A 27,612-nucleotide genomic window follows, 5' to 3' on the forward strand; every position below is an offset into this window, starting at 1 on the left:
TTTGCTTTATCTCACCTGACAGCAGCACACTCATTCAGTGACAGTTTGTCATGCAGTTAGGGTAAATCTCACGGGGGAACCAGTTAGCTGTAAACACAGCTGACACTCCTCATCCTGATGCTGCAACAGTCTGATGAATACACACACACACACACACACCAACACACACACACTGGGAAACAGACATTAATGGCTGCCGCACAACCACAGGGCATGACAGGGGGTGATGAGGAGAGACGGTAACGAGGGACAGAGAGAAGTGACACATCAAGACAGAACGAGGGGAAAACAAGCGAAGAGTGTGACAAAGTGAGAGATGGAGAGAATAAGATGATGACAGAGAGAGTGAAGGAGATGCTTTCATGATCTTTGAAGGGTTCTTGGACTTTTTACAACTGTATCTGACGAGGAACACACAACAGACATCTTCAGTCTGCATTATCAGCCATCAGTGGTTTCAAATCTCACACACGCTGAGGAGGAAGCAACTCATGCCACTGGACTCTTGCAGGGATTTGCTATTTTGGCTTGAACATACTTTGAAAATATGATGTGAAATGTTTTTCCTCCAGAATCAAATTCCTCTCATTTATATGACAACTTAAAATCTGGGAAATTGTGGCCCTGGTGCAAGACAGTGAGTAGACCTGGTTTAACATGCAACAGTGCTGTGCAATTTCCACCACTGGGATTATTCCTTTAAAATACCACATTAAATAGTCAACTCTGGAGCTTACACCAAGATACTTTCACTATTTCTTTACAATCTGGTCAGAATCCCTGACATCACTTCAATGACACCAGCATCTTATTCTTGGCAGGACCTCCCTGTGTTTGGTTTTTACCATTGCTTCATTCGTAGCAACAGTGTGAGGCCTGACTGATATGCCAATTTGGATAAACAGAGGTGGAGTCTGGGTGGAGCAAGAAACCAACACAGCTGAGAGTGAGTCACCTGTCAATCAAACACCCTTTAAAAAAACAAGCACACTCCCATTACAGGAGATTCAGCCTCTCTATGGTCAACACAAATAAGAGATACAGAGACCAAAACTCAGAGTGGGGGTAAAATGGAGTGTGAGATCGTTGTACCAGACCGTTGTGGTAAAGAGGGAGCTGAGCTGGAAGGCAAACCTTTCAATTTACCAGTCGGTCTACGTTCCAACGCTCATCTATGGTCATGAGCTGTGGGTCTTGACCGAAAGCACAAGATCTTGGATACAAGCGGCTGAAATGAGTGTCCTCTGAAGGGTGTCTGGGCTCAGCCTTAGAGAGAGGGTCAGGAGCTCAGACATCCGGAGGGAGCTTGGAGTACAGCCGCTGCTCTTTTGCGTCTAAAGGAGTCAACTGAGGTGGTTCGGGCATCTGATAAGGATGCTACTCGGACGCCTCCCTTCAGAGGTCCAGGCCCTGGGGAAGACCCAGAACTCGTGGTGGGATTATATATCCCGTCTGGTCTGGGATCTTCTCTGGATTCCCCAGGAGGAGCTGGAAAGTGTTGCTGGGGAGAGGGATGTCTGGGTCAATTTGCTTGGACTGTTACCTCTGGGACCCGACCCCAGATAAGCGGAAGCAAATGGATGGGTGGATGGAGGGATGGAGACCAAAACTCTTAAACATGTTATTTCTGCATTAGCATTTTAACATGGGCTCTAATGGGCTGTCCTTGGCGTTTGAAGCAAGCCTCAAGTGGTCACTTGAGGAACTGCAGTTGTATTACCTCTGCACAAGCTTCAGTTTTCTACACTGCAGGTTGCCGCCTGACTAGAACACACTGAGAAGACTACAGAGTCTTGCAGGGTCACTTCTATCAGGACAACTCCAGGGATGAAATTGTTTCTCATGCTGCTTCTGGGATCAGTACGCCACTGAAAAATAAACCAGAAGCAGCCACAGGGGCAGCTTTTGACCTTCTGTGTGCAGTGGTTTGTGTTATCTGTGGGAACTGAGGCTGTAATGTTAACATTACATGCTGGAAAGACACGACTGAGTCACTTATTTCTCTTTACTTCATACTCTTCCCAGCAAACTGCACCTTTCTGTCACTACAACTCTATATCCAAAGAGCAGGCCAGGATCCAACCATTGCATCACATTAATTTGAGACACTGTGACAGCAGAACTAAACTAACCAAAGACCTCTTGAAAGAGTTCTACGACCAAGTTACTCCAACTCCTCAACATGCAGTAACAGGAGCAGGCATCAAGTCCTGTGAAATGTTCCTGTTTCATCATGTTAGACTGTTAAACAAACACATAAACAGACAGGTACAAACACTCACACTTTCAGGACCCAGGCAGCGTGCTGTGGGAGACCTCAGGGGTGTCAGTGTGCCAAACTCCTCTCTGTGCACTTCTGGACTGAGCTCCAGTTAAGTGGAGATGTCTCCCTTTCACTGCCTCGTTAGCTTAATTGGATTAACGAGGAGAAACCTTTTGATGGACAGCTGGTTTAGGAGCAGCGTGGCGGCGCTGTGAGGGCTCAAGGAAGACAATTTGGTACACAACTGCTTTGTTTTCCAGTAGCGCTGATGCTTCGTAGTTACAGTGGAGACAATGAGTGACGTTATATGTGTCAGTTTCAGTTTAACTGGCTTTACTCAATGATTTAACAAGCTCAGACTAAATAAAGCAGAAATGCACAAATATGATTCTGACTGTTTCTGAAGTCTCATTATTTCCTTCAGTTCTGTTTGATAAACACAAAAGACAACAAGTGGAGACTTGGTTTCAAAACAGTCCATAAAAGCCTAACATTAGTGGGCACATATGAGTTAATAAGTCCATGATGGATCCACTGAGACATGATTTATGTCATCACAGTGCAAACTACGGCTGTATTGAACATTTTATCAAACACAAGTCAGGAGAGATAGTAGGAATCCAGACTTCTGTTGGATATGACTCACAACTCAAACGAAAAGTGGACATTTAAAGGTCACATATCATGAAAAATCGACATTTAATGGTTCTCTACCTGAAATATGTGTCCCTGTCTACAAACCCCCCGAAAATTAAAAAATTCCATTCTGCCCCTGTTTTGATTTCTCCACCTTTCTGTAAATGTGTGCTGAAATGAGCCGGTTTTACTCCCCACGTCTGCAGATTTGAAGATCTAGTGGATGATTTTTTTTTTCCATGGAAAAGTGCTAGCGCTAGTTAGCATAGCCACATAGCTACATGTTCGTAGCTGTGTACCAAGACACACGTCGACATACTGACAAATAAAACAACAAGAAACACAAAATCTGTGACCAATCCTTCAGAAAGGTCCTGCTGCAGGCGCCTCTCCGTCAGGATCAGATTCTGGATCAGATTCAGAGGGTTGAAGTAACGCGGGTCTGTGAGCAGCCGTGTATATTCAGCCAACATGTAAACATTAGATCAACGTGCCGGAGAGCCGAGGCTACATCCACTTCCTGAGGGGGCGTGGTCAGAGAGCTCATTCTCATTTAAAGGCACAGACACAGAAAACAGCCTGTTCTGGGCAGGGCTGAAAAAGAATGGTTTACAGGCAGACCAAAATCTGATTTCAAAGTGTTTTTATGTTTTGGGGACCTCTTACACCAATATATTTTGATGAAAAAGAGCATAATATGTCACCTTTAAAGTTATAATTTTTTGGCTTTTACGTTTATTAGCCCTAGAAAACTGTCGCTGAAATGAGAAACACCATCACTAACGCTGGGTGTACTCTACATAAAGGACCCAATAAAAAGGTCTTGTCATCAAAATATATCAAAATATGAAAATACATGATAAATTAGAGTAGTGTTGTTTTATTTCAAACTGTGCCCAACTCTAACAAAATGAAAAAAATGTATCATGGGGGGACAAGGGCGTAGGTTTGATTTTGACATTGGTGGGAACAAGAAGTGGAGCTGAGAAGGAGTTTCGTGTAATGTGCATCTTTGTTAAGTACATGAATAAAGTTGAAAGAAGAAAAACGTCCTCCCAGCGTCCGCCTGTGTTTCCGCCTGCAACAGAAACAATGTTTTGCATTCATTAGCGGTTGCCTATGAGGAGGGACTATTGTCCTCTGGTGACTTAAACTTTGTTTGTTGAAATAGCTTCTAATGTTCATCTTTCTTTTCTTGCCTGCCGACATCCTCAGACATGAATGCACCTTCAACACTGGTGAAACCTGCAAGCGAAACAGCCTACAGGGAGCTAAGCCAATCAAAAAACAGACCGGTCTCAAAGACGTATTTCAGAGGCTAGTCGAAGTGGTAAAGGATTTAACCCTTTGTGTGCCACACAAAGCGCTTTTTTTTTTCCTTCAACCTTTATATTGGAGGGTACATTTCAGCCATTGAGATTGGTAGGGACACGTCCATACGGCCCATACACAATTCTACACCATTGAGGGGGGACCCTATAAAAATGCTCCAAAATTACTGAAAAATTTGGAATTCTGGACCAAAAATTCCTAAAAAAAAAAAATGATGAAAATGGAAACTTGGTGTTTGTTCCCCCCATTCCTGGGACATTTGAGACTTCCCTGTTGAAGGCACAGTCTCCATGACACACAAACAGCTGCAGGAGAGAAACAAAAAATTCACCCGAACACGTGCCTGTAGGAAAAAGCGTGCTTTGGAGTTGGCAAACCCCCAGGCCTTCAAAGACGTCAATGACGATGCTGAAGCTACCCAGGGACCCATGACACTCAGACAAACGCAACATATTGAAAATCATGTAAATGTGTTTGCTCGGGTGAAAATCACCCGGCGATAGTGTTCTAGGGTTAGACAGGACAGCTAGAAGAGAGACAGGAAATGTGGGGAGCAGAGAGTGGGGGAAGACATGCAGGAAATGGTTGCGGCTCGGAGTCAAACCGGCAACCTCTGCGATGAGAACTGTAGCCTCTGTATGTGGGGCACTTAGACCGCTAGACCACCAACGCCCTGACAAAATAGACATCTGTAAAGGTATGCCATGTCTTCGAACAAATCAGTGGAATTACAGGACTTTTAAGTATTTCTAGAGAAGTACTGGAGTAAATGCGTGGACTGTATCAGCTGTGCGGAGGTCCGACTTGCAGCAATAAGAGTTTTGTAGAAAGATTGCATAATTTATTGATCAACACAAACAACAAAACACAAACATGCCGGAGCATCAAAATCAATCATTATCTCCATTAAGTGAAAGAGAGTTATGAAAAAGGCCTTTCACTAATTCCTGCTGTGCACAAACACTTCAAATCTTAAAGTATTCACTCCACAGAGCTACAGAACAAAGGACAGAAGCTGGATCCACATAGTTTGATGCATTTTTGCTTAATTAGTCAATTAGTATTTCCCTCACCCTGAATACCGTCAGGAACTAGCTTGAACTTTGTGTCGGCGTCTTTGACTATTACAAGAAAAATAACACTCCAGAGCTCGATAAAGGAATAAATGAGACGGGAAAAATTCCACAAAACATGATTCTGCAATTAGTTATTCAAGAAAAGGCAAGCCTATCCAAACCAACAATGACCGGCATGTTTTTCTCCCAATTAAAGCCCCGGAGCTGGCAGACCAGACCGAGTCGCAGTCAGGTCGACTCAGGACGAGTCGGTTCAGGGTGTCAGACTCGGTCTTGGTCCAAGACGGAGCGGCTGAGACCCAAATGAGACGAGACGGAGGGAATAAAAGAGGCTTTGTTTGTTTTTCTCCCACGTTACATGAGGTAGTCAAACAGCATGACATAAGGAGATTGTTAATTTGTTTATGTTAGGGTGTGTGTGAGTGTGTGTGTGAGTGTGGGTGTGTATATGTGTTTGTCTCTCTGCCAGTATAGCCCACTGGTAATTGGGGTGGCTTCCAGCTCCTCTTGTGTAGGGTGTGGATGGTCATTATGAGAAGATTTTTGGCTCTTCTACAGTGTGTGTGTGTGTGTGTCAGAGTGTGTGTGTGTCAGAGTGTGTGTGTGTGTGTGTCAGACTGATTGTTCGAGGGTGATGGCGCCTCAAGGCCAAGTGCTGTTAGCCTGCGCTGGCGAGCCGCCGGCCCTCGGGCTTCGCTTTTGTCTGTCGCAGATCAGTTTGGAGAGGGGAAGCCACTAAACCACCCACAGACCTGGGGCGCTCCGATTGGCTGTGACAGACTGTAAAGAGGAACCTGATTGGTTGTGACAGTTAAGGCCCGCCGGCCAGTTTGCTGACCCAGACTGGGGGGGAGAGGGGAGAGGACGGTGGATGGCAGATGAACAAAAGCTTTAAGACTCTTATTGGAAACAATACAGAGGGTTTATCGTGGAGGGTTTGGAGGTGATATCTTCATAAATGGGTCTTCATGTAACTAGTTACTTCCAGTATGAGTTATTCACTGCAGCTAAAACCTCTGAAATACTCATCATGACAGCAAAAAGAGGCGTAGGCAACATTTCCACCACAAACTGGTGCACATCATAAAAGCTTTTGACACTTTTCCTGTAGGAAGTGTTTGAAACAAGGTCTAGTCACTGCCACTCAGTCGCCGTTTGAATAGACTGTAATCTAGTGCATGGTGTAGAAATATGTGCCAAAACTGTTTTCCTACTCTCTCTAAGCACACTGAACTAAACATAAATGTGACAGGGAGCTGTTAAAACTCAAGGCAGGATATCTACCCCGGAGCACCGTCTCACCTTCAGTGTGAATGTCACAGAGCCGTGACGGTGGAACCAAGTGCTCCCACCACAAGGGTTAGAAATTGGAGCAACACAGCGGGGTGTGTTTAACTCTCATTGTGGGACCAATATGAAAGTACAAAGGCTTTATGATGGCGGACACATGAGGCAAGTGGATCTCAACTGTTTGGAGTCCACCTAACAGTAATATCATACTTAATCACAGCCCCTATCCCAGTGTACCCGTCTGTGACAGCATGAGCCAGAGCCATCACCTGCAGCTGTCACGCAGCGATCACTGCCAGTCTGAAAACAATTATGTCACTGCTACAGGTGACGTAATGTTAAAACCATTACACAGTTGAAAGTATGTTTTTCATTTTTTATTTGTCTTTTGTTTTAATCCACAACCATCTGTTGACCCCCAGAGATGATCGTGCAAGGTAGAGAATCACTGCACCAGGAAATCAGCAACAGTCACATGTTTAGCCAAGAAAAAGAGTGAAGTGATGCCTGACTTTCAATTTCAATAAAACTCACAGAAGATTTTTCTGTTTTCTTTAACTTAAACGACTAAGACTGCAGTTTGTGGCATTTTTAATTGACTGAAAAATCTGGACAAATCTGTGCAAATAGATAATCACCCATTCATAATGTGTCTTCAGTTTGGATGTGCTCCTATAGATCCTTACTATTACTGATTCCTCTAACCTTGATGTAAAGTCTTTATGTGGCCAACCCCTCAAAAAAAAAAACAGGGTCTCTACTGCTCTCTGTAACCTGAACAGCTGACCTCAATTTGTTGTTTTTTCAGGATGTAAACATTAAATTCAAACAAAGATCCATCCATCCAGGGGCGCTGGTGGCCTGGCAGTCTAAGCGCCCCACGTATAGAGGCTATAGTCCTCGTTGCAGCGGTCGCCGATTCGGTCCCCCGACTGGTCGACCATTTCCTGCATGTCTTCCCCCGTTCTCTACTCCCCACATTTCCTGCCTCTCTTCAGCTGTCTTATCAAATAAAGGCAAAAAAAAGCCCTAAAATAAAACATTGAAAATAAAAAAGATCCATCCATTATCTTGATCGCTTATCCCATTCAGGATCACTGGGGCTGGAGCCAAACCCAGCTGACTTCGGGCAGAAGGCAGGGTACACCCTGGACAGGTCGCCAACTTACCACAGGGCAAACATGGAAAGACAGACGACCATTCACGCACACACTACAGGCAATTAAGAGTCACCAATTAACCTGGGGAGCATATTTTTGGACTGTGAGAGGAAGATGGAGAACTCACGCATGCACAATGAGAACATGCAAACTCCACACAGAGAGGCACCTGCCCGATCGGGGACTCGAACCAGCACACTCCACCACCGTGCAGCTCAAACAAAGATGATTCAATTAGTGTTTTTTAAAATGGCTGCACTGAGCGGACCACAGTCAAGACCAATGATGTTGAATGATCGGACGAGAAGCTTCAGGAGAGAGAGCCTCTTTAACTCACTCTCATTGATTTCAGCTTCAAATGCCTGTCCTAAACCACAGGAGAACCACACACACACACACACACACACACACACACACACACTCCCCTCTTTCCTCGTTCCCACACTTACTCACTAATGAATAACACATGAGGCTTTTTATCTTTACTTAACGCTGCTCATTAATATCGATATGAAGAGGAAATGCATCGCTCTGCGTTCAGCTCTAATTGAAAACCTCTGCATCGATTTTACACCAGCCGCTCCCACTCTTCCTAAATCTTGTCTTCTTTCACTCATCTTTGCTCTGCCCATCCTCTCTTTCTCATCCAGAGGCTTTTATTCTTTGTTCTCCGCTCATCCTTTCATTCCTGCAATTGCTCGTTTCTCTCTCTTTCACCAAACATTCATCCCGTGAATCCGTCTCCCTCGCTCTGTGTATCTCTCTCTCCCCCTTTTTTTTTTTCTTTTTATCTCTGTCCATCGCGTTAATCCTTTCATTTCTGACTCCACAGGTGGTGGGATGGAGGAAGGATGTGTTGCCATGGACACGGTTCCCGGCCTCCTCTAGAGCTGATGGCGCTGTGCAAAAAAAAAAAAAACGCAACGAGATCTGCATCCACACACACTAGATTTGAAGAGGCGCGTTTAGAGGTTGAATTATGGGACACTGTGCAGCTCTTGGGTGTGTTTCTGTGTGAACATGTGTGTGTGTGGCCATGCATAAGTTATAGCTCAATACGCACGTGTGTGTTTTTGTGCACATAGTAAATGCATGCATACTATATGTGTGCATCCATGCATCTTTTTCCCCTCGCTGTGACCTGGTTTAGATCGGTCACTCGATTTAAATTCTACTGAGTTGACATGTATGCGTGTGAGGATGTCTGTATGTTTCCACTCCTGCTCACACGCAACTTTCATGTGTCCCCCCCATACACTCTGAGTTTGGAGAGGCTTAATGTGCAGAATAAAATGATGTACTAAAAATGATGTATGGAGGTCAGCATCCTCTGTGGTGGTCAGCTTTTGGATGCAAGAATCCTGTTTCCCCCTGATTTGTTTGTCCCCTCTATGCTTCTGTTTGTGCCTCCAGCTTTTCAGGTGACAAAGACTGTGAACTCGATGCACCTGGTCACATCATGACTTCAGAAAAGAGGCCGAAAAAAGGGAGGACTTCTGTCTTTCCTTGGACCGGACACAGGACTTCCAACAGATCCGTCTCTGGTCTGTCTCTGATCCGCTGCGGTCAGAAGCAAGACTGCTGGACAGCTGTAGTCATGTGACCGAGGTTTTCCTGCTGTAATTACTGAATCAAGGATTCTCCTCCTCCTCTCCTCATCCATGTTGTCTTTCCGGTCCTCTGAAAACCTCTGACCTGTTGACTCCAGGCCTGGCTCCGCTCGCAATGAAGGTTTGTTGTTGTAGTTAAGTGAAATACGATCTGGTGATAACACAGAGTGTTTTATTCTGAAATTAACCAGATGTTTTCATTTTGTTTTGGTGAAACCTGACTTCCTGTCCCGCTCCATCTGCTCTGTTGAGATTGATGCATCGTGCTCCAGCATCCGGCAAAAATAGAAGTCTTGTGTATCTGATCCGTAGGGCTCCGATCTGCCAGATCAGAGACGCAGCTGGAGCGCAATGGAGCGGATCCAGTGGAAGTTAACACATTGACTAGAATAGAAACCTATCCGATCTGGTGCCATGACGGATTGGAGACGGGCCAGACATGGATCTGGTGGAATTTGGCCGTGAAACTTCTGTTGTGATTTGTAGGTTCAATCCTTTGCTTGTCTGAATTTCATCATCCTGGTTCTTTTATTTAAACACTAGAAACAGAGGATTTGACCGTTTTAAGGTTCAACCTGGTTAGTCCCATTGAGATCAAAGATCTCTTTTTCAAGAGAGACCTAGCCAAGACAGTCAGCAGCAAATAAACACAAAGTTACAGACACACAGAGAACCAAAGTACACTTTACAAGCACAACGATTGCTCTGTCGCAGAAAGAGCAATTACCAAGGAGGCAGTTGTAACAAGGTACACTAAAACAACAACATCCTAAAGATTCAACTTCCAGGTCTTTCATTTTAGATTGACAAACATTAAGTGACACCAGCTCCTTGAGTTTCATTCCAGGGTGCAGAATCCCTTAAAGCCCTTTTCCCAATTTCTGTACGAGCTTTTGGGACAGAAAGCATTAAAAAGTCCTGGGACTGGGAGCACAGTAAGTACTGTCCAGCACTTTAATGTGTGATAAAGACACAGAGGTAGTGTGGCAGTAGACCAAGAATTGCCTTATAAATGATACTTTGGGTCAGTTTGAGAATTGTTGTACATCCAGCGACAAGGGCAGCCTTGTAGTGAGGCTTTAAAGGACTTAACGTCTGAATGAAAACTTTTCTATCAAGAAGAATGTTTGCATTGGACAAGGAGCGTGTACATGTTTGACCATTACCCAGATGTTTCATTGTAAGGACACCTTGGTACCCCAAAAAAGACTTGGTCTGCAGACTTTGCAGCAGCAACAAAACAATCCTACTCCTGTTGCTGCTTTTGGGAGACAAGAGCCATGATAACTACGGCTGCAACTTAAAGACTTAGATTTGCTGAAACACCTGATGTGCCCCTTTTGAGAGTTCTCTTTCTATAGTTTACATTTTAAATGTTGCACTAAAGGGTCATGATTTTAAGAATATTGGAAGTGCACTAAATTCTGATCAGCCGTGCAGAAACCATCAGCCTTTTTATCTGCACACATTGCATCAACGTGTGCACATTTCTCACCATGCTGCTGATTACTGAGGAGTCTGTTGTGTATCATTTTTATTGTGTTATGTTAATTTCAGAGTCACTGACATTCAAGTCAGCTTCAGATGTTGAGTATTATTTTTACATTTGAACATAAACCCAGAAAACAACAAGAAAACGCACCACAAGGCAAATCAATGCTCCCGTCTACATAACAGTCTCTCTCTGCTGAACCTGTTTCTTACTATGACAGGTGTGTGTGTGTGTGTGTGTACATGTGTGTGTGTTTGTACATGTGTGTGTGTGTGTTCACAGAGCGCTGTGATGGGCAGACTGAATGCTAATATGACAGTCTGCAGAGGAAGAGAGCCGAGGAGGAACGAGCAGCGCGCACAGTCTCCAGACGGAGGAGGAGAGAGAGGAGTGTGTGCACGAGTGTGAACTCAATGACTCGCTTCAGCAAGGACACACACAGACAGTCTCACACCTACACAACAGACACACATACACACACACACACACACTTCATGCTTGTAGACAGAAGAAAGCAGCTTACTGTAGCGCACACACACACACGCACAGACGGAGACAGGTGCAAGCCTACGCATGAACAAAACGATGAGCTCTCCCTTCATCTTACCTTACACACAACCCACCTACAGGAACACACACACACACACACACACACACACACACACACACACACACACACAAACATGTAAATTATTGTTCAAGGGCAGCCAGAGTTTGAGAACAACGCCAACTCAGCACTGCTAACAAAAAAAGCACACACACTGTACGCTAATTGTTTCGACTTTGAGCAGAGAGGAAGGAGAGCAGCCCGTCACCGTCCGGCTGCTCGTGAAACTTTGTTCACTTTTTTATGACCTTCTCCCACCTGTGACAAAAAAACAACTTCAGGACAGCCGCTGACAAGGACGATGACAACGACATCCAAAGCTGTCACACCTGTGAGTCAGGGCTGCAGAACACACACACACAGAAAGAGGAATAACACCTGGAGGCTGACGAGGGTGATGACATTGAGGAGAAACACCTGCACAAAGGACTCTAGGATGACACAGCGCTTTAGTGAGAGTCAGAAGTGTCATTGGAGGTTGTGTCTTTGTTAAATATGTATTTAAACTCACAAAGAAAGCAGGTTTTCTTATATTAAGTGATGTGCACCATGAAAAGCTTCCAAAGCTGCTTCACGGGAAGCTACAACCTCAAGATACTGTACTTTGTTTTGGTCTGAGTGGCTCATTTCTTGAGTCACACACACTAGGGGGGATTTTTTTTATTACTTATCTGTTTTGATTTTATTGAGGCGGACAAATATTTGCAGAATTTAAGGGTGTGGTTAATTTATCTGTTAGATGCTCATTAATTACAGTTTTTATGAGTGCTTGTTAAAAGTCGTTCAAAAGCATTCACAGCTGTGTACTCTCTGTTTTCAGTTACCTCACAACACGGACACTTTAAAGTCTTTAATTTAGAGGAGAGGAAGGATCTGTAACAGCTGGATCCTCAGGTGGAGAACACTCTAAATGAACTCTCCTGATTTACGTTGATGTGATAGACTCTGATCAAATGTTACCAGTTCTAGATGTACAGTCAGTACTGACCGACTATGGTGAGGATATCTGTATCGCTTTATGAAGATCTTATTTTGGTACTAACGGCGTCTCATTCAAATTCACACTGCTGCCTAGAGGAAGTACCAAAATTAAAGCATCATAAAGCGATACAGATATCCTAACCATAGTCTGTCAGTACTGACTCCCACGGGTTATAGCCGGACTGCCCGCCTTAAAAATGCTGGAGAGGCAGTTTTGGAGGAAAGTAACATTTAGATTTATATTTAACATTTATATTTACATTTACATTTATATTTAACATTTATATTTAATATTTAAATTTAACATTTAGATTTGTATTTAACATTTATATTTAACATTTATATTTATATTTAACATTTAGATTTGTATTTAACATTTAGATATAACATTTAAATGTAACATTTATATTTATATTTAACATTTAGATTTAACATTTTGATTTATATTTAACATTTATATTTATATTTAACATTTAGATTTATATTCAACATTTAGATTTATATTTAACATTTATATTTATATTTAACATTTAGATTCGTATTTAACATTTAGATTCGTATTTAACATTTTGATTTATATTTAACATTTAGATTTAGATTTAACATTTAGATTTAGATTTAACATTTAGATTTAGATTTAACATTTAACATATGGATTTATATTTAACATTTATATTTAATATTTAAATTTAACATTTAGATTTAGATTTAAAATTTATATTTAATATTTAAATTTAACATTTAGATTTAGATTTAAAATTTATATTTAACATTTAGATTTAACATTTATATTTAAATTTAACATTTAGATTTAACATTTAGTTTTATATTTAACATTTAGATCTAACATTTAAATTTATATTTAACATGTATGTTTATATTTAACATTTATATTCAACATTTAGGTTTATATTTAACATTTGGATTTAACATTTAAATTTATATTTAACATTTATGTTTATATCTAACATTTAGATTTAACATTTAGGTTTAGATTTAACATTTAGGTTTATATTTAACATTTAGATTTAACATTTATATTTAACACTTAGGTTTATATTTAACATTTAGATTTATATCTAACATTTATATTTAACATTTAGTTTAATATTTAACATTTAGATTTAACATTTAAATTTATATTTAACATTTAGATTTAACATTTATGTTTATATTTAACATTTAGATTTAACAGTGGTTATATCTTAAACATATTAGTCACAACAATATTAAATGTGAATAAGATCACAAATATTCCTCTAAATGTGATAAAAAAAAAAGTGACTTTTAAAAATAGTTAAGACATTTTGGAGTCTAATGTGGAGAATTGTTTCTGTGTTTTTCAGTGTGCCCCATACAGATGCCTCTGTGTGAATGTTAGGCTGAACTAAACATGCTCATTTCTTGCCTTAATAAAAACTCTGATAATGCAAACCTGCTCTTCAGTCTTCTTCACAGCTTAAGGGTGAACACAAACATGTGTGACCACGCACAGTAACGCAGAGAGGATCCAGCAGCTGGTCGGGTCGAGCCTGTGGCAAACCTACGTATGCTAACGTCGGCCTGCCTGCAGATCCAGGTGGGAGGATAATACAAATGAGATTAGGATCACTTAGTTTCCCAACAAGCAGATTTATCTGGGATGATGCCCATAATAGCCCGCTCACAGATCCTGGTGTCGTGCTGAGGGAAAAGTTTCTGTCCCTACATGATCCCTGGGGAGAAATCTCTGCATGGCTCCTGAAGCGGTTCAGCTTGTTGTACAACTTTAGGATTCATAAAGAGACAAAAATAAATGTTGTGGTCCATCCAATGCTGTTTGTATTACCAGGAAAGGTCCAATCACATCATCTGCTGCCAAACTGTAACACTGTAAATCCTCTCTGTTCATCACTTTGGCATCAGCATGGACCATTACACTGCCTAACATCTCAATCACAGCCACTCCTTATTCTCAGAGTCCAGGTTTAGTTCTTCAGATGTCCACCTTCATCTCATCCTGCACCTTTCCTTCCAACACCATCATCAGGGAGTATCCTATCCTGCAGTCTGCCTCACCCTCCCTTTAAAATGTAAGAGCATCACGATTGAGTCTAATCGCCAAAGATTTAACATCCTTTTTCTAAATCTTGTAAAAGTTCCACCTTTAAAGTCCTGCTAAGCCAAGTCAAGACGTGTCTCTATAGACTCATTATATACGGCACACTTTAGTTTGTACTCACATTAGAGACACAGAGCATAAGAGTGAACCCTCTGACTCAAGACAAAGGGACTATCACTGCAGTTTTTCTGTCTGCTGTCACTCTGCTGACATGATGCCGGTTACTGCTAATTACTCTCCTAACAGGGCTCATTAAGGCTTCAGCAGTTTGGAGAGGGGATCTGGTGAATCATCAGGCGGCAACTGTGACTACTGTGTATGTCAATCACTCATCAAAGACCTTAATGACACAAGATATGATGCTGCATCTAAAGACACTCTCTTTGATTTTGCAGGAATTCAAAGCATTTGTAAATTTGTAATTCATGGAAACACGTTAGTCAGAAAATGCTCCTGCATGGAATATTAAGGCGTTTTTCGACCGGAGGGACTTTACCCCGGAACTAGGGACTTTACCCCTAGATAATCTCCCCCTAAAAAGCCCCTGCTAGGTGGTTAGTACTTTCATAAAGCCCCGGGGCTTTTGGGGGGCAGGGCCTGCAATGCTGAACGTGTCTGGTTGGTAGATTAACCGCAGTGTTTTTATTCCTCCCTCCATCCACAATAACATCACACACATCTGTGATTCACTTGATTTCTCTTTCTTTCATTAGTTTTTATTTGTTCTATCTTTTTTGTATGTGTGTGTACTTTTCAAAAGAAGAAGCTGTGATTCTCTTGATTTAGCAGCTTGTAACAGTAGTCTTCTCTCAGCCCACCGTGAATGCGTCTCTCCCGGTGTTCCGGTTTTAAAAGCGACCCTGTGAACTGGAGACCTTCAGCTGAATTAAACAGTGTTTATGGAGTTTACACAGCTGTTGAAACACAGGTCCAGGTCAACTTTTTTGTCCAATGTTTTTTTTTTTAAGAAAAATTACAACATTTTTTTTTTTGGTCAAAATTTTTTTTTTCAAATTATTATTATTATTTTTTTTCAAATTTTCGTCAATTTTTTTTTGTCAAAATGTTTTAGTTCAGTTTTTTTTTGAATTTTTTTTTTTTTTCAAAATTTTTCTTTTTTTCAATTTTTTTCCAAAAACCATTCAAAAATTGTTTTTTCCATCTGTGATTCAGTTGATTACTCTTTCTTCAGTAGTCTTCTCTCAGCCCACTGTGAATTCGTCCTTCCCGGTGTTCCGGTTTTAAAAATGACCCTGTAAACTGGAGACCTTCAGCTGAGCTTGTCAGTGTTTGTGGAGTTTACACAGCTGTTGAAACACAGGCTTCCAGGTCAACTTTTTTGTCAAATTTTTTGTCAATTTTTTCAATTTTTTTTTTCATTTTTTTTTTTTTTTTTGTCATATTTTTTTTAATTTATTTATTTTTTTTTCAATTTAAATTTTTTTTTTCCAATTTTTTTCGTCAAATTTCTTTTTTTCAAAATGTTTTATTTCTATTTTTTTTTTCAAACTTTATTTTTCAAAATGTTTCTTTATTTCAATTTCTTCCAAAAACCATCCTCATCAGGTATTTAATGATTGTCGTTTATGAGGGATGCATTCGGCTGAGAGTCTCCAGTTAACAGGGTCGCTGTTTAAACCAAAACACCGGTCGATCTCTGCCACGGCTTGTTGAGTTCAAAAGGATTTTAAAGCCGTGTTGAAACGTCTTTGCTACTCGCGCTTATCTCCTCTCACGTGTTGATTCAGTGAATCCATCTGTGATGAAATATAGCACCATCTAAAACAGCTGAGTCTCTTCATGCTAACAGGCTAACTGTTGTGATACCTGCCTGTCCATCTGCTTCTATGGTGTCATCTGTGATGGATGGTATTCATCTTTGACTTACTGCCCTCTACCGGTCTGGTGGTGGACTGCCTTTACTTTTTATTTCCTCCATACGTCACTGGCCTGATTTGCACAATCTACCGGGGGCTTAGGCCCCACGGTCGAAACGCAGACAACAATGGGGGCACAGGAACCTTTTAGTTCAGTATTTCTGCATGATCCGTTTGCAAGGAGTTGTGGTAGTTTGTGTGTTTGGTCACACAAGGATGAGACAAATCTGCAAATTCAAATCATGACAGATTTGAACATAAAGGAATTTACTGATGATGGGTGGAAGCATTGCAATATCGACATATTTCAGAGGGTGTCCGAGAAGCTCAAAGAAGCTGGTTTCACCTGCACGGCTGACCAGGTGAAGAAAGCTTGAAGACCCTCAAAGCAGCAGCCGGTTATAAGGCTAAAAAACAAGACAACAGTGAGTCTGGTGAATCTGAGAATGCCGTCGTCTATCTTGCATTTCAATCAGAGTGAGAACATTGATGTTTGCACAGCCAACAGTGAAACGTGCATCTGCTGAAATTCAAACACCACAAGCGACTCATGAAATCATTATGCAGAAATAATGAATACGCCAGCACATGAATACTGATATCATCTACAAATTAGAGCTAGTATTGATGGGACTACACCCATTGCCGGTGGCTTCACACACACACACACACAAACACAGAAACACACACACACACACACACAAATGCATGGTCAGTAGGCGTTAAGCCACCAGAAATGCCGAAATGCAACCAACATTTTCAGCCTTAATGGAACTCAAAGTGCGAAGAATTCATGTGCTGAGATATGAACACGCTGTTCTGCCAGCCGGTGTTGAGCGATGTGTGTGGTTTCCATGGCGACAGAGAGGATGCAGAGGAGATTGTGAAAAAGCCATTGTTCACAAATAACCAGAGCCATAGCGGGATACATCTCAGTGTCGTCCGTTTCTTCTTCTTCTTCTTCTTTTTTAAACGTGTTTTTTTTGTTTTGTTCACTGCAAATAAAAAGATTGGGTTAGTGGAGTCATAGTGGGAGGATTTGGCTCGAAGATTAACCCACTGCACATCAAAGATGATCTGCCAGCGAGCAGATATGTGTCAGCAGGCCAGAGAGAGCGAGGGAGACAGAGAGGAGGGGGAGGAGGAGGAGGAGGAAGAAAGAAGAGGAGAGAAGGGCATCCAAAAAGCTGCACATGCATGAGGTTCAGTGCAGGAATGAGAAGCCGGCATTCGAACAATCACCTATATACTAGCTTAACCACGTATGGGGGGAGGGGGAGGACGGGATGAGGGAGTTAATTATCTGTATTTGACTCTGAGGAAGTGCAAAAGGCCAGCGGAGGGAAAAAAAATGACAGAAAATGACAGCATCCTGGTCTGCTGTATTCAGGCTTTGTCGTCTGAGCATCATTCACAGATGTGGGGCAAGCTGCTGCCTCCACACTCCACCAGTGAAGCGAGAATGTGTGTGTGTGTGTCTGTCTGTCTGTGTGTGTGTGGAGATGGCTTGTAAAGGGGTTGGAGACGGAGGGTTAGCCCAAGGTTGTTTTACAGTGTCTGCACCAGATCTGCCAACATCTTTCTGTTTAAAATCCACCTGGGTTTGAGCCGACACGACTGCCCTGCTGCTCTGATGCAGAGTGACAAAACACACCTGAGGGGGGAGAATGGGCTGCTTGTTAATGCTCGAAGGTAAATTTGAAAGAGCATACATTCTTATTTTCATTTCCTGCATGATAACTAACCTGCAGCACGTGGGCTAAAACATGCAATATTTGCATTTATCAGTTATAAATGCAGTCTTACATGTGCAGGCCAAATGCATCTTCCAGAGTGCATTATTTTAACGCACCTGCAGATTTCCAAAGTTTGCTGCCTTTATGTTACACTTTTGTAATTTACATTAACAGATGATCAAACTGGGTACAGTAATGGAGCAGATAACTACAGTATCTCTTGTTCTCTCTCTCTTATTCTCCTCTATCCCTCTTTCCAGACCCAACTTGGTCAAGGCAGATGTGTGTCTAACATGAGTCTGGTTCTGCTCGGGGTTTCTGCCTGTTAAAGGAAGTTTTTCCTCACCACTGTAACTAGCTAAATACTGCGATGTGCAATGCTCATGGTGGATGCTTAGGTGGGGTAAGACTGAGTCTTACCCTGCCTTGGTGTTGGGTCTCTGTTCATAATTTAACATAGAGTGGTCTAGACTTGCTCTGTTTGTAAAAGCATCTTGAGATAACGTTTGTTGTGTTTTGGCGCTGTACAAATAAAGATTGATTGATTGATTGATTGATTGATTGATTGATTGATTGATTGATTGATTGATTGATTGATTGATTGAGTAATAACTTGAGGATGTCCAGGTCTTCTCTTACATTGAAAAAAGTCAGTTCAGCTGCACAAGCTGTATGAAACCAGATGTAAATATCTGTTGGTCCATTGATTACTTTGTTCAAGACTAAAAGACTTGATTTGTTGGATGAGTCACATTAAAGCTTTCACAGATGATTATTTTCCCAGGAGGAAGAATGACAAAAATGTTGGTGATCCCTAAACTTGAAATCTTGCACGATCATCATGAAGAACACGAGGTTTCTGTCAAAAAAGCTGAAAACTTAACATTATTTCCATCAGCCTCACCTGCACTTCATCAAACTCATGACAGAATATTTGCACACATGTAAGCTAAATTTATTGATATGCGATTAAGCCCTAGATGTGACATTCCCAGTGGCATTGAAGAGAAATCCCTCTGCAGCTGGAAATTCTATAAGCAGGGCGTCCCTTGGGGGATGAAAGTCAGGATGACTTTAAGGTATAGAGGCCCTAAATCGTATCAGTAGCGGGGCCAAATGTGATATCCCTTCATGGGGCCCAAAATCCCTGATGCACCCCTGTTTATTAGAAAAAGACTCACAGCCAGGGCCAGCAAGAGAAACAAGAAGCTACACACCACCAAAGTAAACTCCAGAGCCAGAAACATTTGTGGTGCTCATTACACCTGCTCAGCATCATTAAGCTCAAAGCACCACAGTGCCAGAGAGCAGCCTCGCTGAGCAGAGAGAGCTACACCCTGTTTCCTCTGCAGATGGACACGTTTTCTTGTTTCCAGTGAGACTGGCTTGTTAAAACAAATATTTCAACTAGAATAAATGATTTTGCTGCAAAAGAGGATGTTTTGAGAGGTGCAACAGTCAAAAATGATGTGATACGAGAGTTTCTTGTAGTGCAAGAAGGAAAATGTATCAGGTATGTAGAGCATGTGGAGACAAAGCATTGGCTTAACAACCAGAAGACTTTAAACCAGAGTTTGAGTTGCAACAGTCACCTCTTTTACATCACCAGTTCAAGGTGGGACTTTTACCGCCCAGTAATGTCTTGCTTGGATGTGGGTGTTGTCCCATAGCAGAGGCAAAACTAAGGTGATCACCAGATCAATGCAAGACCCTTAAAGGTCATGTAAAATCTCACACTGGGACTTGTATGATGCAATTCTGAATACCACGTAAAAACCCAAAAGCACGTTGCATGAGCGCTTTGTTTCAGCAATGCTCAAACTTGCACTTAAAGAGCTAGGGTCAACTTCTTTAAGTTTAACATCATCAGCATACCTTAGCATACAACATGATCTTATTCTCAGAACTTTACATTTAAGTGTTTAATTTGCTTTACCAGAAGCAGTTTTTGCACCCCAACTGAACAAGACTGCAACCATTTAACAACATCAACCATGTGTTTGAAGAGTGAGTGAGTGAGTGAGTGAGTGAGTGAGTGAGTGAGTGAGTGAGTGAGTGAGTGAGTGAGTGAGTGAGCGAGCTTGCAATGGGAGGATGTGTTGCTTGCTGCACTTCAGGAGGCCTTCCCATAGGTCAGAGTCAAGGGTAGGAACAAAGGACCATGTGGTTGTAGGAGTGAAAGGTCTGGTTAGTCTGTCTCTTCATACTAAGCCAAACTAACCCACTGCTGTTTGTGGATTCATATACAGACTAACCCCACTCCTGGCAAGAGACAGGTGTAAGTGCAAAAGTGCAAAACCAAAACTTAAACTGTTCTTTTAAGAGGGATAAAGGCAAGGTTCCTGCACACTGTTATTAAACTCATGAGCATCACTATCTGGACAAGCTTTCAAAAAACTGGAGCTTTATGTATATCTTGGATTAGGGACCAAACCCTGCAGAAATCTTGAATTTTGGGAGGAAATCTGAAGTAATGGAGGTGACTGAAACAAGCATCAGTGTGCAGCCATATTTGACACACAGGTAGACATGCACCTGACAGGCAGCACTACTCTTGGATGTTCCACTGACGATCCAGATGGATTCCTGCGCTCCACATATACCCCACCCCCCCACGCACACACACACAAACACACCTTGCAATCACACACACCATGAATCTCAGCCAATGCAATGACAAGAATCAGCCAGATTATATTGGATTATAACGCCACAGTGATTCCATCTCGTGCACGCTCCTGCATTATTAATCTGACAGTAATGTTGCCCGCCGCGCGCAATGACTCTCAAACAAAGGGAGCCTTTTTTTTTTTTATGTTTACCCATGTGTGTGTGTGTGTGTGTGTGTGTGTGTGTGTGTGTGTGTGTGTGTGTGTGTGTGTGTGTGTGTGTGTGTGTGTTTTCTTTGCTCTTCATCCCTCTCAGTGTGTATCAGAATGTGCGTCCAGATCCCCCTCATGAATTATTCATCAGATCCCTGGGCTCTAATCCGAGCCTTTGTGTCTCTGTAGTTCCAGTGCGCCTCCAGGGGATCCGGTTTACTGCATCGGCTGGCCGCTGTCACTCTCACACATCTCTGTAATTTCCTCCTTTAATATCACACACAGTGGCTCACAGTGCACCATGCTGTAGATTTAGTGACCTGTTTTTGCCCTGATTCCCATCCCAACATGCCATATCAGTGTTTGCTCTGTGTCTGGGTTGAGTTAAATGACATTATTAACCCCCCCATGCTGTCTAATGACTTACAAATGTCTGCCACACTCAGCGTGGAGCTGACAGTGACCTCATTGTGCAAAATATCTTCATGATATTCCTGTAATGTAATTCCTTCCTCTGGAAAATCTCATAATATTTGAATCAATGTCCCATAATCTCTGCTTTTGCAGTGTGTCCAATGAATTTATATTGACCTAAATGCTGCCTCCTCTTGTGTCTAAATAATATTCATAAGGATTTAGGACTGTCTACTTGTGTCTTTATTGTGACCTAATTTTGCTTCATGCGCTTTTTTGTCTCATGTGACATCTTTAGGATGGTCCTACAGAAACAAAGGGTTCAATAATAACATACCTTTGACATTTGTGTCCCTGAGGCACTGATACAGAATTTTAAAATTAATAGAATATTCATTTTGTATGATCCAAAGGCGATTCAAGCTCTCAGAATGTGCATTACTTGCATTTTTTTTGATGACAGATTGTCCAAAATCCAATTTATTTCCAATTTGCAGTCACTGGAAAAAGGATGTTTTTGCAAAGAAATTTTGCTGAGTGCTATTTGAGTGTAAAGTGCTTTCCTAACCCACAATCCAGAGCCTCACTGACCTCGTTTCTGCCTGCTCTATGGGAGTGTGTTTAGGTACCCTGAAGCCACAGAGGACACGCTTCTGCTACTGCTTCTGCTGCTGCTGCACGAATATTCAGTGTAATTGTTCTTGCATGATTTAAATGCACAGTAAAGAAACATGTTCTTACCGTGCACAGTCAGTGGGATCAAGTGCAGAGCCAGGACGCACGACAGCAGCGTTAGTCTCCAGCATCCCGTGCAGAAAACGCTCCTCTCCTTCCCCTGCATCCTCACCGTGCAATGACACAAGATGATCAGACCGAGGACAAAATCAAATCCCTGTTCAAGTCACAGAAAGAGAGTTCAAAATGTTGCACAAAAAAGTAATCCGGATAAAGCAGCTCTTGTTGATTCGTGTGCAGGTCTAGACTCCAGCCTCCCTGCGCTGCTCCTCCATAGCCGCTCGGTCTCAGCTGTCTCCTCGGGTCCGCTTGCTGGTTCACACGCTCGGGCTCAGTTCAGCACACACACACACACACACACAGAGGCTCGCTCACGGCTCCATTGCCAGAGAGACGGCGGTGGGAGACGGTGGAGGCGAGGGTGGGGTGGTGGTGGTGGTAGTGGTGGTGGTGGTGTTGGAGGCAGGGGGGTGGTGTTTGAGGGGCGCAGACGCACGCCGTAGCTCGGCTTGGCTTGGTCTGGCTCGGAAACGGATCGGTGCTTGTTGGGTACTTTGTGACTGCGAGGGAACAAAACGCACGGCGGAGCCTCCTCATCATCAGGAGAGGGAGGAGGGAGGGGGGTGGAGGAGGGCTGTTAATGCCCCTCACCCCCCACCCACAGAACTTCATCCCTCCCTCCTCCCTTCTTTTCCCAAGAAGCTTCCCACCTCCTCTCCTCTCTCCATCCTTTCCTTTCCTCCAATCTTTTCCCCCTTTTTCATGCAACATCTCTTCTTTTCCTCATATTAAATAATTCCCCAAAGATTTATTCTCTTCCTCTCAGTTTCCTTCTCTGAATCTTCCTCTAAGCATGTTTCCAAAGTTGGATCCCATCATCTCAATCACTGCCCATGTCAGTCTTTTTGTTGCCTCTGAAAGCATCTATTTCTCTTCCTCTTTTCCCTCTGTACATCTTCTGTTTCCTCTCAACCGTCTAATGTTTAAATAATATTTCTGGTTTCTCCCCAAAATAGTTTCTCATGAAGTTTTTCCTCTTCCCTCCTTCCCAAGATGTCTCTGTCTCCTCGCCTTCCTTCCTAAAGGAGTCTTTCCTTTTCCTTCTCCAAGACATCATCCACTGTTTCTACCACTCCCTCTTTCATGAGGATTTTTCCTTTGTGTTCATCCCCACTTCTTTATTTGTTAAACATTTTTAACCTTCCTCTTTTCTTTATTTCTATCTTTCCCTTCATAGACTCTCAATTTCCTACCTTTCCTCTGCTTAGTGTCTTCAATTCCTTTCCCTCAAAACATTCCAACCACTTCCTCCTTGAGACACTTCCCTCTTCTTTCTCCATCCTTCCTTTGTGCTATTTTTGTACTATAACACACGTCTCTTCCTCTTTTTGTTCCCTTCTTCCTAACCTTTCCAGACCTTTTTGTTTTAACCTCATTTCTCTTTTCTTCTGTTACCTCTCTGCATCCTCCAACTCATCTAACTCCATCCTACTTTTGCCCTCCTTTCTTTCCTCACAGAGTTGTCTTCCAAGACTTTTTGAAACGTACTTTTTCCATATTGTCTTCCACTAAATGTCTCGTCTGTCTCCGACACCTGTTACTGATGTTTCCCTTTGCTTTTCTTGTCTGACCTTTTCTTCCTCCATCCACCAAACTCCTTCCTTCCCCTCCTCCTCCCTTTCTTCCCTCTAATTCTTTTTCCTTCCTTCAGCTGCATCCCAAAACTTCCTCCCTCTTCTGTTAAACTCAAACTTTTCCTCCTCCTCTTTCTCCTACATCACTCTTGTTCCCAATCTTTTCCACATCCTCTGTTCACTTCCCAAAACTTTTCCACCTCCCCCTCCTTCCCTCCTTCCCTCCTTCCCTTTCTCCCTCCTGAAGCTTTCAGTTATTCCTCATTCATCTGAGTGTGTTGGATCTCAATAGTGCACACTCTACACTGGTCGCCATTATTTTTTCCCAGAGGGATCTCGATCTGTTTTGAAGGAGCTTAACTTTCCTCATCTGTGTGTGTGTGTTGTTGTGTGTGCATGTAAATGTGTGTGTGTGTGTGTGTGTGTGTGTGTGTCTGAGTCAGACAGGATGCAGCATTTTGAGATTATGTAAAAAAAAAAATAATAATAAGTGTGGGGTTGATGCCATCAAAACAACCAGCTTTGTCTAATGGTGTGACACAGAGAAGCAAACAAAAGGGAGAAGGAGGAAGAAGAGGAGGAGGATGGGTGGGTGGGGGGTTTGGGGGTGTCTGGGTGATAAGGGGGGTTGTTGGGTAGTTGGGGGGGTAAATGGGGGGATGCACATGGTGATGAATGCTCAAGGGCCTCGGGGGTAATGATGGTGGTGGGGGTCGTGGCCATTCTTCCACACAAAAAAAGCATAAAGAGAGAGAGGGGCTGGGCAACAGGCGATGTTTTGTATGTGTAAATGTGTGTGTGTGTGTGAGTAACTGCAGTTTGTTGTGTGTGTGTGTGTGTGTGTGTGTGTGTGTGTGTGTGTGTGTGTGTGTGTGTGTGTGTGTGTGTGTGTGTGTGGTACTGCCAGGATGAAATCCACAATGTTTAGTGGAATAGAAAACGTGTTTGGTGAAATGTGAAAAGTAGGTCAAGATTAAATTTGGGTGGCTTCTTTTTTAAATAACATTAAACATGAACCCTTTTCCAGCAAGCTCTCTAAAAACTGACAAACTTTAAATCCAAATATTTGTCAAATTTAACCTTAAATTACATAAAATTGTAAATGAGAATGAATGCTTAAAGTAGGATATGTTTCATTACAATATTAAGTAGGATAAGACCCTAATTAATGGCATCAAATCATCATGGAGGGAGGCAGTAAGATAATGTGTGTTTGATAATAGAGTGTCATAAGAGCCATAGTTTTCTCGTATTGATCAGAACATCTCCATTAAAATTTCATCTATAGAAGCTGCATGTTGCTGCTTACTATGAGCCCTGAGCCGCCTCTTAAATTCTGCAACAGCGCTGAAATCCCTGAAACCATCATTAAGCCTTTGTACTCACACGTTGAGCTCCACAGTGACGCAATAATGGAGTCCAAGTGTGTGATTTTACATCGCATTGTAGCACGGAGAAAGTACCAATGGCTCAGCGTGTAAACACACAGCAGGAGTGCAACACACATTCAGACATGCACACACCAAAACACACACACACGACACTGTTCTGCCATGCCGGCTCAGCTGGTACACATCACCACTGTTAGAGCCATTTCTGCATATTTTGCTTGATTATCGTTATTATTAATAATATACATTCTGGACAATGAAATGATTAATGGCTCTAAGTTGATTTTTTTATTTCAGCTGTGTAAATGTTTATATTATGAGATCCTCCTCCCTGGATATGAGATATAAGGGAGTGGGTGAGAGGTGTTGCTGATGAGACAGGGGAGAGCTGTATTGTTTTTGGACCGCTCTCTTTTTTTCGTTATTTAACCAAGTCTAATTGTGCTCATGTTTTTGTTGTGGAAACTGCACCATCCACAGTAATAAATCTTCAGTTTAATCCAAGCCAGACTGATTGTTTTAACTGGAGCGCATCAGGACTGCAGGTCTCCTCTGAACTGAGGAAGGGGGCAGAAACCCATAGCAAAGCCGCCACAACCACTGTCTTCATTCCTTTCTACCTCTGATACAATGCTATGCAATAAGATTCAATATTATATGATACATTTGATACAGAAACAATAAATAAAACAAATACATAGAACAAAATTAGAAACCAACAATAAGCTTCATGCAACCAGAGAAGAGAATACCAAGGACACCAGAAACAACACATATTTCTACCTCTTAGGGAAGATCAGAGGCAGTATGACTTTGCACCACCATTACACTTCTCTGTGTTACACACTGCAGACAAGATGTAACAGGGCTGTAAGAATCTCGCCTCTAAATATCAGTATGTAAGTGCCTTTTGCTAACAGCGTCAAAGAATGAAAGTAGAGCAAAGCCACACAGGGCACAGATAATTAGAAAAGTTAAATTAGAAAACACAGCAGCACACAATGCACAACAAAAATGTTTGGACATGCTTTTGCACAATGTAAGCATTATTGAACACAAGTATTGACTACAGTGTCCCAAAAACTCTTTAGGAGTGCTCCCTATCAGAGTCAGAATCAGAATCAGAATCAGCTTTATTGGCCAAGTATGCTTGAACACACAAGGAATTTGACTCTAGTAAACTGTGCTCTCTTTGTACAAGGCATAGGAATAAGAATAAGACCTACAAATAAAAAATAAAATAAAAGATATTATAACAATAACATCAGCTATAAATACAAAAGAACAACAAATAGGCTTCACTAATATGTACAGGCTAAACATAATATGATAAAGTGCAGTGGTGAGTTGCAGAGGTAGTTTTTACATTATAAAAATAGAAGTTAAATAATACAAAAAATAGAAATATGGAATTCTGCTTGGAGAATTATTGCATTGTGTATTTACATGTATATTTACAGAGAGTATTGATCCAACAGGTATGTCACTGTTATGGTTTAGTGTTCATCAGAGTGACAGCCTGGGGGAAGAAACTGTTCTTATGGCGGGTTGTTTTGTTTGAAGAATTTGTGTGCAGGGTGTGAGGGGTCAGCGGTGATGCTACCTGCCCGCTTCCTGGCCCGGGACCGGTACAAGTCCTGGATGGGGGGCAGGTCGACACCGATGATTTTTTCTGCATAGTCCGTTGCAGTCTGTGTTTGTCTAGTTTGGTTCCAGATCCAAACCAGACAGTGATGGAGGTGCACAGAACAGACTGGATGATGGAGGTGTAAAACATGATCAGCAGCTCCTGGGGCAGGTTGAACTTCCTGAGCTGACGCAGGAAGTACGGCTGAAGTCGAGGTATGTGCGAGCAGAAATCTGCCATCAGTTCTTTGGGTTGTCCAGCATTTATCTGGCACCTCTCGTCAAAGTTCAGATTCCGTTTCCATGAACTCACAGATCTAATCATTGACTTATTTTCAATGTAAGCAAAGTTACAAAAGCCTTTTTCACACATGCACTACACTACTTGAAGTTTCCCAACTTGATCCAGGTGAACTGCAAACAGCTTCACCTGGACTTTACTCTCTGGATAGACTTAGTGGCATGCTTGTACTGTCATAATCTTCACATTGCTCCTCATACATCTAATGATTTTGTTTGCAGACATTTCCAGTCAGCTCTTAAGTCTAAATCATCAAATTCCCCCGCACACACACACACACCCACACACCTAAAACCATAATAGAAACCCATGTCATGTCCATCCTTCCAAAATATGTTGTCAAAAAAATCTTGACTGAGCACCAAGCACCTGTCATTCCTCTCCCTCTCTCTCTTTTTCTGTTTCCATTAACTTCTCTCTCTCTCCGCCTCGGGCACAGATCCACACAACCATCAGTTTATTCATTATGAGCACACTACCGACCTTCCTGCTCATTTGTGCTTTTATCTGATTTCATCGGGCGACTGG

General features: G+C 42.2%; 1 protein-coding gene across 9 annotated transcripts in view; it reads right to left on the minus strand.

The window, feature by feature from the left end:
• Window positions 1-23,416, minus strand: part of cspg5a (chondroitin sulfate proteoglycan 5a) — a 96,546-nt gene extending 73,130 nt beyond the window's left edge. For 5 of the 9 annotated variants that reach the window (XM_034696893.1, XM_034696889.1, XM_034696887.1 and 2 more), the window contains exon 1: window positions 22,139-22,690. In XM_034696893.1, coding sequence (XP_034552784.1) covers window positions 22,139-22,238 — 100 coding nt within the window. In that variant the 5' untranslated portion in view covers window positions 22,239-22,690. Of the gene's footprint in view, window positions 1-22,138 lie in introns of all 9 variants that reach the window. The other 4 variants (XM_034696890.1, XM_034696892.1, XM_034696886.1 and 1 more) reach the window with 4 other exon arrangements.
• Between the last annotated feature and the right edge of the window lie 4,196 nt (window positions 23,417-27,612).

This window comes from Notolabrus celidotus, chromosome 12 (genome assembly GCF_009762535.1).
Source record: "Notolabrus celidotus isolate fNotCel1 chromosome 12, fNotCel1.pri, whole genome shotgun sequence".
NCBI classification, from domain to species: Eukaryota; Metazoa; Chordata; class Actinopteri; order Labriformes; family Labridae; genus Notolabrus; species Notolabrus celidotus.